Raw genomic sequence first — 11,696 nt, 5'->3', positions numbered from 1 at the left:
GAGGCATAAAGAATTCTCCGTGTGTATATGTGACTAAGCTGGGAGCTGGGGCGGGGCTGGGCATATGCATGACTTGGTCCCTGGGAAAAGGAAATGCAGGCCCCAGCCCGGACAAGGAGCCTCCGTCCTCAAAGCCCTCCCTGTCCCCATGCCTGCCTTACAAAAACTCAGGAATCACTAGCCGGGACTTCCTGGTGGTCCAGTGGTTAACATTCTGTGCTCCCAACGCAGGGGGCCTGGGTTCGATGCCTGTTCAGGGAACCAGATCCCACATGCCACAACTAAAAGAGCCCGCACGCTACGACTAAAGTCCCGCATGCCACAATGAAGATACCATGTGCTGCAACTAAGGCCCAGTGCAGCCAAATAAATAAATATTAAAAAAAAAAAAAAAAGAACCATTAGTCCACACTCAGCCAGTTTATTAAAGGCAGGGAGCTTCATCAGGACTGCAGAGGAGAGAAGTTGGGAGACACCGCCCCTTCTCTCTCAGCTCCCCCGCTTCTCCAACAACTCATCTACAGCCCAGCCCCCCAGGGGACCCTAGGAGGTGGGGCTGGCGTCAGGCAGATTGCACTGCATAAATACTCGGAGGCCACAGCCTGAATCAGCAGCGTCAAGAGGGCAGGGAGACCGGGTTTGGGGCAGAAAGGGGTGGCTCCAAGGGTACCTCTTCCAGGGCTTGCTCTAAGCCCAAGGGTCCCCCAAGCCAGAGAGAGGGGGCCAGCGGGCTGCCCTGGGGTCTGAGGCTGCGGCCAGCCCTGTCCTGCGAGGCTGGCAGGTGGCTCCGGGTGGCTGGGGAAGAGCGGGGCGGGGCACCGCCTTGCCAGGGTTCAGGGGCGCAGGGCGGGGTCAGGTGCTGTTGCCCTGCTCCTGCTCGAACAGCAGCATGGCCAGCTGGGTGCGGGAGCCGAGGCCCTCGAGCGCACTCTGGCGGCAGCGGTGGTACAGGTCCTCGCTAAGCCGCGCGCTGCACGTCTGGGCCCGATAGCGCTGCAGCAGCGCGGGCTCCACCGCCCGCAGCACGTGCAGGCTGGAGAAGCGCAGGAACAGCTCATACACATCCAGGCTCTCCAGCAGCTCCTCCTCCTGTTCCGAGGCCGCCGCCAGCCGCGCTCGGGCCGCCACGTAGTCGGAGTTGTAGAAGCAGGCCTCATTGGCCGCCTGGCGATCAAAGCGGCCTGTGTCTCGGCCTAATTCAGGGGGTCCCGGGCCCTGGGGTGGGGCCACGGCCGGGTGGAAGGCCTGGAAGTGCATGGGAAAGAAGGCTTGCCAGCCAGAGATGGCATGCATGCGGCAGCGGTTCAGGAAGTCGGGGGTGAGCACCGTGTCTGGCCCGGCCAGCAGGAACAGCGTGTCCAGTGGGTGCTTCTTGGAGAGCAGATCCATGAGGCGCAGCGGTGAGGGTGTGGCTGTCTGCACGCTGAGCCAGGGCACCCGGGCACCGGGGAAACGCCGCTCCAGCTCTGCCACACGGGCCTTGACAGGTGCAAAGACATCGGCGTGGGCCGCCCGCTGTGCCTGTCGTGGCTCATACAGTAGCAGCAGGGTCAGGGTTGCTGCAGAATCGCCAGGCTCCAGTGCGGCCACGGCGAAGGCCTCCAGGAAGCCAGGGGCCAGGTCACACTCGGCTGCAGCCAGTGGCAGTAACACGGTGAGACGCGAGGCCTCGGTGACATAGGGCACGGGCAAGATCTCCACGCGACTCAGTGGCCGTAGCAGCTGCACTCGGCGGGTGAGGGGCCGGCGGCCACCCTGCGGGGTCAATGCCTCCAGCTGCAAGTCCAGCGTGTACTCCATACCCCGGGCAGGATCGAAGCGTCGGTAGCCATTAACCAGCTGCTGCTTCTGGAGCCGCAGGGCCGGGTGGTACCGGCGGTTGAGCTCCTCCAGGGCTGCCCCCAGAACGTTGGCCACATCAGCCTGGTCAGCCCCACGCAGTGGGCAGCGGGGCGAGCCATCAGCGCAGGAGAAAGCATGCTGTTCTGTGAAATAGTCCCAGCGCAGCACCTCAAAGCGGGAGGCCGGGCGGGACGGTGCTGGAATGCCCACGGGCCAGGTGGCTGCCCACTCCCCATCCGCTGCCAGACGGCTGGTGTTCTGGATCTCCCACTGGGTTGGAGGAACAGGCCATGAGCGAGGCATAGACCACAGGGGCCAGCACACAGCTGGGGGGCTGGGCAGGCAGAAGGTGCCACTCAGGACAGGTTCCCAGTCCCTTGCCAACCTCTGCCCACCCAGGGCCCCCCCTTATTCTTTCCCCAGATGGAGGCAGCCTAAGAGTTAAATGGGGGTCTCTGGAGAGGCTCCAGAGAAAAGGTAGAAGCAGACAGGGACTGGGAAGCAGGTTTGTTCTGTGATTCTTGTGCTAATTTTGTATTTCCCTGGGATCTCTGAGACCTCTCGGGATGCCCTCACCCCCCCCACCTCCAGCCTAGACCATACCTGTAACTCCTGGATCTCCTGGTATGTGCGTTCCAGTTCAGCTCGGGCAAAAGCCTTGTGCAGCTGGTACATGTGTACAGGGTCACGGACAGGGTGAGCTGTCAGGGCACTGCGGAAACGAGGGTCCCCCTCCTGCACGGGCTCCCCAGGGCTCAGCTCCAGGTAGCTATAATGGACTCCCTGGGGAGAGGAAGGGAAGTGGGAAACATGAGGGGACAGTCGCCCCCCCCGACCCCACCCCACCCCATAGTTTGTGTCTCATCCCTCTATCCTATGACCTGTTGTGGACTTGGGGTCAGAATTCTGTGGGCTTCAGTCTACCGTGACCAGTTGTGAGCTTGTGTGACCTTGAGCAAGCCTCTGCTAGCTCATCTGTGAAACGGGCATGCATCCTATCTCAGAGCTGTCCAGGGGCTCAAATAAAATAATAACGGCCAACACCGAACACCTACTGTGTGCAAGCCTCCCTTATTTTTTCTAATCCTTATAACAACCCTGAGAAAAAATTATTTCCATTGGTACGGATGAGGAAACCGAGGTTCAGGAGATTCAGTAATTTACCCAAGGTCACAGGGATAGAAGATGACAGAACTGCATGGAAACCCAGGCCCATATCTCCAACCACCCCCTCTGCCTCTCAGGGAGAAGTGCACACGCCCAGACAAGAGGCACCAGTGGGGTGGCTTATCTTCCTACCTCGTGGCCGCCAGTGCAGCCCACCCCGGTGGCATCGAGGATGCAGCGGCCCAGCCACTCATCCGGGTGCGCACTGACGATGTCGTTGCGGCAGGCTTCCAGGTGGGGGCGCAGCTGCTGCAGCAGCGTGCGTGACAGCAGCACCCCAAAGCCACCGTGGCAGTAGCGGCCTGGGGCGGGCTCTCCACTGATGAAGTCCTGGGGCCGGCCCAGATAGAGGTGGGCAGCGGCTGCCAGGCTGAGGTGGCCAGCCAGGCGAGCCAGTCCGTGCGCCTCCGTGTAGGTGGCATCGGGCACTAGGAAGAACCAGTCAAAGTCGTTGCCGTGCTGCTCCAGAAGGTGGCGCAGTGCCAGGTGCAGGTGCCCGATGGGCCGCTCCTCGCCTAGCGTCACCACGGCCATCCCCGATGGTGCCCGGCGGCCCCGCGAGCCTGTCAGGAACACCACACGCTCTAGCCGGTGCCCCAGCGTGCGGTTCACAGCCACGCCCAGTGTGGGCAACGTGGCCTGTGAGGTCAGCACCGCCACGAGCAGCCTCTGCCTGATGCCCAGCTCTGTGCTGATGTAGCGGGTCCTGGGGGTGGGGGAAGAAGATGGCACAAGGTTACTAAAAAGACAACAGGGCAGGTAGAGGGCAGCATACACAGGTTCCGGCAGGTCATGTCCTCTTTGGGCCTGTTTCATTTATGATAGAATAACAACCCTCCCCCAGGGATCACGAGTATTTAAATGAAATACTGGCCTTACCATAGTGCTTTTGGGAGATGGCATTATCCATGCAGATATGAGAGATATATTTGGGGTCTGATTCCCTGTTTCATTACTTAGTGGTTGAGTCCTTGAGCAAGTTATTAAACCCATCCGAGTCTTGGGTAGCCTCATCTGTAAAATGGGGCTGATTGTATCTCTTTAAAGCACGTAGCCAAATGCTTGGCATATAGGTGCTCTACACATCATGTATACACTAATTTCTAAATAATATGCCATTATACCACAAATACATCACATAAATGATGTAACAGAATAAACGGCATAGAGATGTAGTGAATGTGTTTGGGGGGGTCAGGGGTTCCAGTAACTTACCTTCCGTAACACAGAAGGTAAGTTGCAGAACTGGAATTTGAACTTGGTGTTACTTCGGAGAAATTATTTCAACTCATAGGCACAGAGGCATTAATGGAATGGGTACATCACCCTTTTCCCACAAACCTCCGCCCCCCCCCCCCCCGCCAGGTGCCCACCCAGGAACAAGAGATACAGGTAATCCTACTTCTCTCTTTTCTCTTTCCCTCTCTCTATGCACCCACTCTATATACTAGTCATTTCTCTAAACCTAATACTGAGCCAGGGAGCTATGAGGACCTTTGGGGGGGGGCGGTCCATGGGGTCAAGCAGGTTTAGGGCAGAGGCGGGCAAGTTCTGCCCGGGCCTGGATGGGGCCCAGAGAGGCCTCAGATGGGCTCCAAACCTCCCTGGGAAGCAGGGCCGTCGGAAATTATCGGGGCCCAACGACTTCCTGGCCGGTCAGACCCTTCCTTCCGGGGCCTGACCCAGCCCCTGGCGGCCTCCACTGCGCGTCCGTCCCAGCCGGTTCCCAGCGGGTGGGGCTGGCGAGTTTGATCCCTACCTGACGGCCTTTTTGGCGGCCTGGCCAGGCTGTGCGGGGTGGTAGGGCAAGACACGCGGTTCCCAGTTCTCCCCGGCGCCTGCACCGGCCCCGGGCCTCTCGCGCTCCGCTCCGGGCTGCACCGAGTTGGGCCGGCGCGCCGCGTTGGTGTTGCCGCGCGGCGGCAGCTCAGAATCTCCGGGTTGGGGCGGCCCTGGGCCACAAGGCTCCTCCACCCAGGTGACGCTGAGCAGGCTCAGAGTGAAGCCCAGGGAGATGCCCACGGCCACGGGCCCTGCGGGCCGCAGCACCGACAACAGCAGCGATGCCCGCATGGCGCCCGGACCGCGGGCCCCCGGCCCTGGAGCAGCCCCAGAGCAGCAAGAGGAGGCTTCGAGGGGGCGGGACCGGGGAGGGGGCGGATCCGGAGGGCCCGAGCCAAGCGGGCGGGCCCCCTCCCTCCCCGCCGAGCAGAGCCCGCGGCCCGAGCCGAATCTCCTGCGCCTCGTTCCGATCGCCCTCCAGCCGCCGCTCGGTACCGCGCGGGTCCCGGCGCTGGGCGCGGGAGCCTCAGCCGAGGCCGCCGCTGTCCGACGTGTCACTGGGAGGGCCCCGCCCCCGGGGTGGGGTCTCGGGCTCCGGCTACCGGAGAGGGAGGAGAAGGGGGAGGTTAAAGGGGAAGGACCCCCGGAAGTGCCCCCTCCTCAGTGCGGGAGAGGCAGACGTCGGGGGCGGAGTCCCCTACCTCCCCCCGGCGTGGTTGGTGCGTCCTGTGTGACGTCAGAAGCAGCCCGCCCCTGCCTGGATGGTGCGCCCTGAGTGACGTAAGGAGCAGAGGCCGGAGCTGTCCATCAGCACCAAAGGCCGCGGGCGGGCTCAGGGCATGGGGCCGCGGCTCTGGGGCAGCCCGAGCCCCTGCTCCTGCTCCTTTACCTTCCCCAGGCCCAGCCTAAGTGCCCGGACGTCGCGGGACTGGAGTGCCAGCCGGTGTCGGAGGCGGAGCGGCGTCGCCGCCGCGCAGGGACCGGTCCGTCCGGCTCAGCAGCCCCCTTCTCCTCACCGCGGACTTTTACCGGACACCAGTCAGCTGGAGCCTCTGGCGCCCGGCAACCCCGGCCGGAGAGCCTCCTTCGCTCAGAAGCTCAGGTCGCCTCCAGCCCAGGTAGATCTTGGACAATCCCAGATTTAGCCGCCCACAGACCAGTCTCCTGGCTGCCTCCTCACCGGCAGCACACTGCCCTCATCTCCCCTCAACCCCGTCCCCCTTTTAACTTCTTCATCCCAGCTCCCTCTAGCCAGGCACTTTCCCCCCTTTGTCTTTTGTCCCTTACTTCAGGGATGCTTCCAGAGCTGTGTGATGTGTGCACCACTCCTTTGTCCACTGTGTCCTTCCCTAGTTCTCCACTCCTACTCTCACCCTCATCCTGGTGGAGACCCAGGACTCCTCCTTGACCCCAACTTCCTCTCTGTCAGGCTGACGTGGGAGGGTGACTCCCTACTGTTCCCAGCACTATGCCGGGCACTGCGGCGACACTTCGGTTCCAGCTGCTGCCCCCCGAGCCAGATGATGCCTTCTGGGGTGCACCCTGCGAACAGCCCCTGGAGCGCAGGTACCAGGCACTGCCAGCCCTCGTCTGCATCATGTGCTGTCTGTTTGGAGTCGTCTACTGCTTCTTCGGTGAGACCCCATCTCATTCCTCACTCGGGCCCCCCACCGTTTCCTCAAGTTATTTTCCTGAGGCACCCCAAACCTTCTTTAGAACTTTAGCACTACCATGAACTATGTTTCGTTTCTCTTTTTTTCATCCCACACGTTTGTAGATAATTTAGACTGTAGATCCTAGAGAACACAGGGTTTTGAATTAGGCATGCTTGAATTTGAACTGGGTTCTGCACTTTACTAATTATGATGCCTTGGGCACATTGAACTTTCTAAGCCTCAGTTTTCTCATCTGAACAGTGGGAACAAAGATATTTGTCTCACACGGGGGGCGGGGGCGCTGTGAGAATTAGTAAGCACTCAATAAATAATAGCTATTGTGGTGAAGATGTGTTTAGGTCACTGTGCTAGGTAGGCATTGAAAACGTTTAGGAGGGTGAGTTAACATGGTCCCTTACCACAGGGCATATTGTCTGATGAAGAAGAGACTTCTGGAACATTCACATCTGTGATACATATTAGAGGAAGCTAAATGATACATATCAGAGTCACACACATGGAGATGTGTGTACGAGTCAGCCTCCAGTAATTGGGGCTGCTGTGTGTCCAGGACGCACAAGGGAGTTCACTTGGAAAGGCAACTGGGGGCTGAAATCCAGCCCATGCTCTACTTGCCAAACTCTAGACCTCGGCACAAGGCTGTTTTGCCTAGAGGAAGGCACAACTCTTTTATAATTTGCACCAAGGTGCCAGATGGTCTAGTGGAGTAAGTGCCCAGTGACTCTACAGCAAGAGGTACAGAACTTCAGGTAAAAGAGAGCTTTATGGGCTGGGCATCCAAGGAACGCCTCCAGGCAGGGCATTATAGGTGACTGGATGAAGTGAAAAGGAGGCTTGGAGGTCTGCGTTCCAGGTTGAGCAGAAGTGGGGCAGGACTTGTGCTCGGCAGCCTTTACATCTCCCCCTAGAATGGCTGGATAGTAGGCAGGGATGGGAGCCAGATGGTCCCTCCACTTCCACCCCCAGACTCTGGACCAAACAACTGCAGAGTGGGCAGGGGGAAGAGCCCCTCTAAGGGTTCAGGACACATTCTGGGTCTCCAAGGAGTCTGTGTCACCTCGCCCCCTCCACTATTCCTACCCACTCCCTCCACAGTTGCTCAGTGCAGCCTGCCATTCCCTCTCCTGGGCTTCCCTGACAACCTACCCTTCTTGGAGGCTCCCATTCTCGGGCTCTTGGACTCTTTGAGCCCTTGTGCATGCCCTACTCCTCTTTCCAACCCCAGAACCTCCTGGACTCCAATGCTTCCCCTCATTCTTAGAACGGACTCTTCTCATTATGACCTTTCTCTTTGGCTCTCCCTGACCCTTTGACCCCCATCTCTGACTTCCATCTTCTCAGCTTTCCAGGATCTACAAGTCCCTCACACTTCCAGGTACCCTTAATGGGCCTAATGGCCCTATAACCTCCATTTTTCTGAAACACCACAACCACTATTTCCCCCGATAATCCTCTCTGACCCCCTATGACTCCTTGTAAGGCCCAGTGACCCCTAATTACCCCCCAGCTATCTCATTACCTTCCATCCCTCTGACTCCCTCTATTACTCCTAACATAGGGGAATCCCTATGACCCCATTGTCTGTTTGCCCCCACCACGATTTCAGTGATTCCATTTCTCTGGCTTCAATATTACCCTCGCTCAGAAACCGTTTCATACTCTCAGTGATTCCACATCTGTCAATTCCCCTGACCTGAAAAGACCCCATCTTTCTGAACCCGTGTGACCTCACCTCTCAAGTTCTTTCTGACTTCCAAATACCTCATGGCTCTGAACAATCTCTCTCTAAGGAGCCCAGTGACTCTACTGCTGATCCACTGTGACCCCAGTGGCCTCTCTCTCTGACCTCTATGATCCCAAAGACCCCAATGACCCTATTACTGAGTCACTCTTGACTCCAGTGATCTATTTCTATCTCAAAAATCCAACACTCATCTCAATGACTGTCTGTTTTCCCAGTGACTCCCGATGACCTGTTTCTCTGATCTTCCTTGACCCCAGTGGTCCCTTCACTGCCGCCCTCAGGACCCCAATGACCCCCAGTTCTCTGATCTTACTGTCCTGCCTCTGGTTCCCCTGGGATTCCTTGTCCTTGACCCCTCTGACCTCCTACCTCCAACCCAGTGACCTCATTTTGGTCTCTCACTAGCCGCTGTTCGCTTCCAGGTTACCGCTGCTTCAAGGCAGTACTCTTCCTCACTGGGTTGCTGTTTGGCTCGGTGGTCATCTTCCTGCTGTGCTACCGAGAGCGGGTGCTGGAGACGCAGCTGAGTGCCGGGGCGAGTGCAGGCATCGCGCTGGGCATCGGGCTGCTCTGCGGGCTGGTGGCCATGCTGGTGCGCAGCGTGGGCCTCTTCCTGGTAGGGCTGCTGCTCGGCCTACTGCTCGCCGCCGCCGCCCTACTGGGCTCCGCGCCCTACTACCAGCCAGGCTCTGTTTGGGGCCCCCTGGGGCTGCTGCTGGGGGGCGGCCTGCTCTGCGCCCTGCTCACGCTGCGCTGGCCCCGCCCGCTCACCACCCTGGCCACCGCCGTGACGGGTGCCGCGCTCATCGCCACGGCTGCCGACTACTTTGCCGAGCTGCTGCTGCTGGGGCGCTACGCAGTGGAGCGTCTGCGGGCCGCCCCCGTGCCCCCCCTCTGCTGGCGGAGCTGGGCCCTGCTGGCACTTTGGCCCCTGCTCAGCCTGATGGGCGTTCTGGTGCAGTGGCGGGTGACCGCCGAGCGGGACTCCCACACGGAAGGTGAGGAGGCACAGGCCAGGGTGGGTGTGAGAGAAATGGGTGCTTGAGGGGGGTGGGTCTGAGCGACGGTGCATGGGGGAAGGAGCTGTACACACCAGCAGCGGAAGGCCTCAGCTGAGTTAGAGAGCTGACCGGCTCTGGCTCTGGGAGCTTCAGTGCCGGGACGGGAGCTTCAGTGCCACCATTCCTGCCACAACAACAGATGGAGCAGCAGCTCTGCGCCAAGCCCATTCCAGGCACTGGGGGAGACAGACACTAGACACGCAAGTTAACAAGATAATTCCCATTGTGTGGAGTGCTATGAAAGAGACGTGCAGAGTAATGTGAAATACAGACAGGGTGGCCAAGGAAGGTCACTTGGAAGAGGTGACATTTAAGCAGAGACCTGAAGGATAAGGGGCCAGCCATGCAAAGAGCTCGAGAAGAGGGAATAGCAAGGGCGAGGGGAATGAGCTTGGCCTGTTGAGGAAGTCGGGCGGGAGTGGTGGGTGAGGGATGCCGATTGTGTGGGTGCCGTGGGCCGTGATGAGGACTCTGGATTTCATTAGATGGGTGGTGAGATGCCACTGGAGGTTTAAAGGAGGGAGGATATAATCTAATTTAGCATTTGGGATGCTCATTCTGGCTGCTGAGTGTAGAAAGCATCAGGGAAGGCAAGCACAGAAGGGGAACCATGGAGGAGGCAGCTTAGTTGTCCAGTCGAGAGATGATGATGGCTGGTCTAGGTGAGTCACCTATGGCTCCAGACTGGGAGAGGGGTAGCAGCTGGGAAGCAGGCACCTAGAGTCTAGGAATCTTCCATGAAGACCTTTGGAAGAAAAGAACTGTGGGAAGTCCCATCTGGGAGGTGGGACACCAGGAAAGTAAAGGAGGGGAGGTTTCGGATGAGGGGAATCTGGGAGCCTGGAGCCCTCAGGTTAGAAGGGACAGGGAGGCTTGGGCGAGATGAGGCACGTGGGCCTCTGAGACCCTGCTCTGCCCACCCCTTCACAGTGGTCATCAGCCGGCAGCGCCGTCGTGTGCAGCTGATGAGGATTCGGCAGCAGGAAGAGCGCAAGGAGAAGCGGCGCAAGAAGAGACCCCCAAGGCCTCCCGCTAGAGGCCCCCGGGCTCCTCCAAGGCCTGGGCCCCCTGACCCTGCTTATCGGCGCAGGCCAGTGCCCATCAAACGCTTCAACGGAGACATCCTCTCCCCGGTGAGCACCCCGAGTGGGGAGAAGGGAGTGTTGTAGACTCTGTCCAAGCAGGACTGGGCCTTCCCCAGGGGCTGGTCACTGTCTAGAAGGCCTAGCACTTGTCCACCCATCGGAACCCCTGTACTGGGAGCCTGATGGGTTGGGGAGAGGTGTCCTGAGCGTGAGTTTTAATGAGGTATAGTAGGGGGCAGCATCTCAGTGCTGTGGACTCTGGGTGTGGTGAGGTCCTAGGCCGACAGCAGACCATGACACGTCTCAGGCTCGTGACAGTGCAGGCTGAGCATGTCTGCCTGGGTGGCTTTCAGGGCAGGGGTCTGCAGCGGCACTCTCACACCTGTGTTTACTCTCCCACAGAGCTACATCCAGAGCTTCCGGGACCGGCAGACAGGGAGCTCGCTGAGCTCCTTCATGGCCTCGCCCACAGATGCGGACTATGAGTACGGGTCCCGGGGACCGCTGACGGCCTGCTCTGGGCCCCCCATGCGGGTATAGCAGTCTCTCTGCTCCTGCCCGCCTACACTCATCGGTCACCAGCTCTGCCAGCTTGGGGAGGCCCGCTGGGCCATGACTCAGCCCACCTGGCCCTGTGGCCTTTGGCTGTCTCCTTCCCCACCCCGGAGAGGGATGGCCTGGCTGCCAGAAGGGAGGACCTATCTCAGGCTGCCTGGCCTGAGGGGAGAGCCTCCTCCCAAGCTCCCGAGGGGCTCCTGAGGGACGCGAGTGTGAGCCCCGCTGGGGTGTGCTCAGGGTTGTGAGTGTGTCGCCTGTGTGTGCGTGCGTGGAGGGGTGGGCTTGGAGAGGACACTGGGACCCCTGCCTTAGATTTCTGACTGGTAGGGCTTCTCCGAGGGTGGCCCTGCCTCCTCTCCCACTCCTGGGGTCCCATGGGCTACTCTCCTGCATGTCTAAGTGGAGGAGGTCTACCTTCCTCCCCCATCGCCTCCACCTCTCAGCCAGACTCATCTAAGACTTCTTGTCTTTGTCCATGGGGCAAACTGCAGCAGCCCTCACCCTGGTCCCCTGTCCTCTGCAAGCCACCAGCCTGAGGGCAGTGGCAGGGAATGGGGGTGGGCGGGTGCTGCTCTGGGCTGGGTCAGGGCAGGGGGCTGGGGGAGGGGCTTCAATGCACGGTGCATGTCTGGTGTCGGTCATGCCACCCTGGACACCTCATGCTTCTGTCTCCCCCCCACCCCACCCTGTTTGACATCTTTTATAAACGTGCCAAACTGTGAGGCTTCTGCCAAGAGTGGTGGTCTTTGGTGGCTGGTACTTCCATGGGCCAAGATGGAAG

General features: G+C 59.7%; 2 protein-coding genes across 3 annotated transcripts; one reads left to right on the top strand and one right to left on the bottom strand.

Moving 5' to 3' along the window:
* Nucleotides 1-339: 339 nt before the first annotated feature.
* Nucleotides 340-5,375, bottom strand: CHPF (chondroitin polymerizing factor). 2 transcript variants are annotated; one of them, XM_060016049.1, is made up of 4 exons: nt 4,769-5,375; nt 3,142-3,715; nt 2,446-2,625; nt 340-2,112 (listed from the first exon to the last, which is right to left on the bottom strand). In XM_060016049.1, the coding sequence occupies exons 1-4, from the start codon at nt 5,080-5,082 to the stop codon at nt 853-855; spliced, it is 2,328 nt and encodes a 775-aa protein (XP_059872032.1). In that variant the 5' UTR covers nt 5,083-5,375; the 3' UTR covers nt 340-852. The 2 variants fall into 2 exon arrangements, with proteins under 2 accessions (XP_059872032.1, XP_059872031.1); XM_060016048.1 differs by lacking the exon at nt 2,446-2,625 and having other exon boundaries at nt 4,769-5,210.
* A 91-nt stretch (nt 5,376-5,466) lies between these two features.
* On the top strand, nt 5,467-11,465 carry TMEM198 (transmembrane protein 198). The gene is made up of 6 exons (XM_060015518.1): nt 5,467-5,571; nt 5,690-5,909; nt 6,221-6,425; nt 8,634-9,209; nt 10,203-10,405; nt 10,760-11,465. The coding sequence occupies exons 3-6, from the start codon at nt 6,260-6,262 to the stop codon at nt 10,895-10,897; spliced, it is 1,083 nt and encodes a 360-aa protein (XP_059871501.1). The 5' UTR covers nt 5,467-5,571; nt 5,690-5,909; nt 6,221-6,259; the 3' UTR covers nt 10,898-11,465.
* Nucleotides 11,466-11,696: the final 231 nt, after the last annotated feature.

This window comes from Delphinus delphis, chromosome 7 (assembly GCF_949987515.2).
Source record: "Delphinus delphis chromosome 7, mDelDel1.2, whole genome shotgun sequence".
NCBI classification, from domain to species: domain Eukaryota; kingdom Metazoa; phylum Chordata; class Mammalia; order Artiodactyla; family Delphinidae; genus Delphinus; species Delphinus delphis.
This window is presented reverse-complemented; position numbering and strand designations above follow the sequence as displayed.